Source organism: Mandrillus leucophaeus, unplaced genomic scaffold (genome assembly GCF_000951045.1).
Source record: "Mandrillus leucophaeus isolate KB7577 unplaced genomic scaffold, Mleu.le_1.0 Scaffold2, whole genome shotgun sequence".
NCBI lineage: Eukaryota > Metazoa > Chordata > Mammalia > Primates > Cercopithecidae > Mandrillus > Mandrillus leucophaeus.
The window spans coordinates 12,150,489-12,155,982 of record NW_012102031.1 but is presented as its reverse complement, the minus strand read 5'-3'; the positions used below and the strand labels follow the sequence as shown (position 1 = coordinate 12,155,982).

General features: G+C 44.4%; 1 protein-coding gene across 1 annotated transcript in view; it reads right to left on the bottom strand.

Annotated features, from left to right (window-relative positions):
- LOC105538958 (phosphatidylserine decarboxylase proenzyme-like) overlaps positions 1–5,494 on the bottom strand; it is a 16,998-nt gene that overhangs the window by 1,680 nt on the left and 9,824 nt on the right. The window contains exon 2 of the mRNA XM_011979018.1: positions 1,299–1,378. Within this exon, the coding sequence (XP_011834408.1) occupies positions 1,299–1,378 (80 nt within the window). The remainder of the gene's footprint in view (positions 1–1,298; positions 1,379–5,494) is intronic.

Here is a 5,494-nt window from a genome sequence, read left to right as displayed (position 1 = left end):
GACCATCCTGGCTAACACGGTGAAATCCCGTCTCCACTAAAAATACAACAAATTAGCCAGGCGTGGTGGCGGTCGCCTGTAGTCCCAGCTACTCAGGAGGCTGAGGCAGGAGAATGACGTGAACCTGGGAGGCAGAGTTTGCAGTGAGCCGAGATCATGCCACTGCACTCCAGCCTGGATGACAGAGCGAGACTCCCTCTCAATAAATAAATAAATAAAATAAAATAAAATAAAATAAAATAAGGTGGCCAAGGTGGGTCCAAATCCAATATGATGGGTATCCCTATAAAAAGGGAAAATCTAGAAACAGACATACACACAGGGAGAATACCATGTGAAACTGAAGGAGGAGTCTAGAGTGATGCTTCTATATGTAAGGAATGCCAGAGATTGCCAGCAAACCATTGGAAGCTAGGCAAGAGGCATGGAACAGATTCTCCCTCACAGCCCTCCAAAGGAAGCACCCTTGACACCTTGATCTCAGACATTTAGCCCCTCGAATAATAAGACAAATGTCTGCTGTTCAAGCAACTCAGTTTGTGTTACTTTGTTACCATAGCCCTAGCAAACTAATACAGCATTATTAGTAATCAGGGAAATGCAAATCAAAACCACAATGAGACCCCCTGACACCCATCGGAATGGCTATAATCAAAAAAACATAATGAGGCCGGGCATGGTGGCTCATGCCTGTAATGCCAACGTTTTGGGAGGCCAAGGTGGGCAGACCACTTGAGGCCAAGAGTTTGAGACCAGAGTTTGGGCACCATCGCAAAACCCCATCTCTGCTAAAAATACAAAAATTAGCCGGTATGCATGCAGTCTTTGAAATATAAAAACAGTAACAACAATTAATAATAAAAATTAGCCAGGCGTGGTGGTGCACGTCTGTGTCCCAGCTACTTGGGGACGGAGAATTACTTAAACCTATGAGGTGGAGGTTTAGTAAGCCTGGAGAAATCAGACATATTCCCAGTGGCAATAAATGACTATGCCGGCAAGCAAAGCATTAATGAGTTTTTGGTTGAGTTTCCCTTAATCAAAGAGGAAATATCTCACTTTCAGTTTAGATATCACTTCAGTTTCCCCATTGCATTCCTGCCTGGGTGACAGAGCAAGACTCTGTCTCAAAAAAAAAAAAGCAAAGCAAAGCTAATGCTTCAGTGATTAACTGCGTGCCAGGTACTTTCCGCACACTAATTCATTTAACTGTAACAACAACCCTATGTTGATCCCAATTTACAGACGACGAAACTGAGGCACAGAGAGGGCCACCACCATCTCTAATTGCTCCTTACCTGTGCGAAAGGCTCTAAAAGGCAGCTTCCACAAGGGCTGTAGAGATTGGCTCAGGGCAGTGATCTCACGGTGATGGAGGCTATAACCAAGCAAAAAGAACCATTAAATATTATTCTTAAAATTAAAATTAGTGGATTAATCGGCAAAATTTAAATACTCAATAACAATATTGTATCAATGTAAATGTCTTGGTTTTGACAATTGTACTGTAGGTAAGAAAATGTCCTGTAGGGAAAGGACTGAAATATTTATTTATTCATTCATTCATTCTTGAGATGGAGTCTTGATCTGTCACCCAGGCTGGAGTGCAGTGGCATAATCTCAGCTCACTTCAACCTCCGCCTCCCAGGCTCAAGAGATTCTCCTGCCTCAGCCTCCCTAGTAGCTGGTACTACAGGCATGTGCCACCACGCCCGGCTAATTTTCGTATTTTTAGTAGAGATGAGTTTTCACCATGTTGGCCAGGCTGGTCTCGAACTCCTGATCTCACGTGATCCACCCGCCTCGGCCTCCCAAAGTGCTGGGATTACAAGTATAAGCCACCGCACCCGGCCTAGAAAAGGACTTAAAAGCAAAAGGTCATCAAGTTGGCAAATTGCTCTCAAGTGTCTCAGGAAAAAAATGTATATGTATCACACACATACACATATAGAGATGGAAAATGAGAAAGCAAATAGGGCTGACATTTGAGGAATCTGGGTAAAAGGTATTTGGGAATTCTATGTACTATTTTTATAACTTTCTGTAAGCCTGAAACTATTTCCCAATAAAAAGGTTTTTTGGGTTTTTTTTGGGAGGCTGAGGTGGGCAGATCACCTGAGGTTGGGAGTTTGAGACCAGCCTGACCAACATGGAGAAACCCCACCTCTACTAAAAATACAAAATTAGCTGGGTATTGTGGCACATGCCTGTAATTCCAGCTACTTGGGAGGCTGAGGCAGGAGAATCACTTGAACCTGGGAGACGGAGGTTGAGATGAGCTGAGATCATGCCATCGCACTCCAGCTGGGGCAACAAGAGCAAAACTGCATCTCAAAAAAAAAAAAAAAGAAAATACTATTCTGGTTCAGTTAGTTTCTCTTCTTTGTTTCATCTTTGCCTGGAGAAATCAGACATATTCCCAGTGGCAATAAATGACTATGCCGGCAAGCAAAGCATTAATGAGTTTTTGGTTGAGTTTCCCTTAATCAAAGAGGAAATATCTCACTTTCAGTTTAGATATCACTTCAGTTTCCCCAAATACTGACCTGAAATCTAAAGTAAAAAAACTGTATCCAAGTCAATAAACATTTTTTTCCTTGGAACCCTTTATGATAGAATAATTCACTCTATTATAAATGTCTAAATCAGTATTTTTGTGAAAAATAGAATTGCATTTATTACTTTCATACTATAACATTTACTTCCGTGGATATTTAGTTATGTCTTTTGTGTGTGTGTGTGTGACAGAGTCTCACTCTGTTACGCAGGCTGGAGCGGATCTTGGCTCACTGCAACCTCCACCTCCCGGGTTCAAGCGATTCTCATGCCTCAGCCTCCTGAGTACCTGGAATTACAGGCACACGCCACCACACCTGACTAATTTTTGTATTTTTAGTAGAGACACGGTTTCACCACGTTGGCCAGGCTGGCCTCAAACTCCTGACCTCAAGTGATCCACCTGCCTCGGCCCTCCAAAGTGCTGGGATTACAGGCGTGAGCCACAGCACTTAGCCCAAGTTATGTCTTATATAGATATCCTACAAACGTTATCAGATTTAGGTATTTTCCTTTTTTCGCATAAAATTTCCTTGCCTTACAAACACCTGGCTGAGCACGATGGCTCACGCCTGTAATCCCAGCATTTTGGGAGGCCGAGGTGGGTGGATCACTTGAGGTCAGGAGTTCGAGACCAGCCTGGCCAACATGGTGAAACCCTGTCTCTACTAAAAATACAAAACTTAGCTGGGCATGGTGGCACACACACTGTAGTACCAGCTACTAGGGAAGCTGAGGCAGGAGAATCACCTGAACCTGGGAGGTAGAGGTTGCAGTGAGCTGAGATCATGCCACTGCACTCCAGTCTCGGCAACAGAGCGAGACTCCGTCTCAAAAAACAAAACAAAACAAACACCCACCTTGCCAGGCTGGGCATTGCAGTTCACAACTATAATCCTGGCACTGTGGGAGGCTGAGGCGGGAGGATTGCTTGAGCCCAGGAGTTCAAGACCAGCCTGGTGAAACCCCATCTGTACAAAAAAATACAAAAATTAGCCGGGCATGATGGTGTGTGCCTGTAGTCCTACCTAACCAAAAAGCTGAAGTGGGAGGATCGCCTGAACCCAGGAGGCAGAGGTTACAGTGAACCGAAATCACGCCACTGTAGTCAAGCCTGGGTGACAGAGTAGGACCCTGCCTTAAAAAAATCAAAAACCACACCCTTGCAGCATAGCGCTATTGTAGCTAACATGATGAATCCGATCCTCCTATAGGCAAACAAGGTTTGTACGGAGAAAAAGCATCTTACCATGACGAGCGCCACCCCCAAGGCCAGCCAGATATACAGCTATTAACACAATGAAGGGTGTATTTCAGTATATGAAAGTTCTTTCAGTTCTGAACAATGTTCATTTCTTAGACTGGATACTCCCACTACCACAGCAAAAAGCCTAAAATCCTGCTTTCTAAACAGAATTTTAACAGGAAGTGCAAAAACTGACTAAAGCATGAATTGTTGTGTTCTGTACACTGCCACATTGTGTTTTCCAGAATACTGAAAAACCCCTAACTGAAAGAATGTTTGCAGACTGATTAACAAGGCTTTGTCTGACAGGAGGAAATAGGAATGGAAGATGATCATTTATATATCCACCGTAACTGGACACAGGGCACTCAGGTGGTTTGTTTTGCATATCCACCTTCCCCCTCAGGAACCCTGCCCAAGAACAAAGAGCTCAGCTTTTTGTCCACTGCTGTAGCCCCAGTTGCTGGAACAAATATTGGGAAATTCATTCTATCAGTTTGGTACATCAGATTTAGGTACTTTCCTTTTTGCACATAAAATTTCCTTGACTTAAAAACAGCTAGCCAGGCATGGTGGCTCATGCCTGTAATCCCAGCACTTTGGAAGGCCAAGGCGGGTGGATTACTTGAGGTCAGGAGTTCAAGACCAGCCTGGTCAACATGGTGAAACCCCATTTCTACTAAAAATACAAAAATTAGCCAGGTGTGGTGGCACACACGCTGTAGTACCAGATACTCAGGAGGCTGAGGCAGGAGAATTTTATTATGGGATCTTCCCAATTTTCAGATGAATGCTGTCATTTCTTCAGTCCTACACAAACACTGTCTACCATGTTATCATTCTTTGGTCCCCCTACTTTTCTGCTCTTCTTCATTCCAAGCCTAAAAAGAGCTCTCTATTCACTGTCACCACTTCCTCACCTCTCAGCCTCTTAGTCCCACTCAATAAGGTTTTGTTCCTATCACACCACCTCATCAAGGTCACCAACAACCCTGCCTGTTGCCAACACCAACACACACACACATCTGAGGTCTCATCTTACTTGACGTCTCAGCAGCATGACACAGTTGATCTTTCTCTCCTTGAAAAACTCTTCACTGGGCTTTTGGGACCGTGATTTTTTCCTCCTGTTTCTTCTCAGTCTCTATTTGTGAATTCTCCTTTGCTTCCTAACTGTGGATTCTTGCCATGCCCAGGGTTCAGATCTCTTCTCTACCTATGCACTCTCCTCAGAGATGCTTATCCAGTCCCATGGCTTTAAAGAACCATCCACTGATGACTCCTTCATTGCTCCTCCAGGGGCCAGCTACCCAGTGGTCCCACTTTGAGTCCTCTTAAACTGAGTCTGTAGAAAACAGGATTCCTGACCCTCTCTAACTCACCTTCAATCTGCTCCTGCCCCAGAGTTCTCTATCCATAGCAGAGACTAGCCAGATATTTACCAAATGCACTTCCTCTTCTGGACACCTGTTAGACTACATTTCCCAGCCTCCCATGCAGCAAGGTGTGGCCATGAGACTGAGTGTGAACCAATGAAATCTGAGGATCATTCAGGCTTCCCAGGCATTCACCTCCAAGCTTACCTCCTCCAGCCAGCTTGATGCAGACAAACATGCCAACTGTGGAAGTATTAAAGATGGCAGGAAGGCCAGGTGTGGTGGCTCACACCTGTAATCCTAGTGCTTTGGGAGG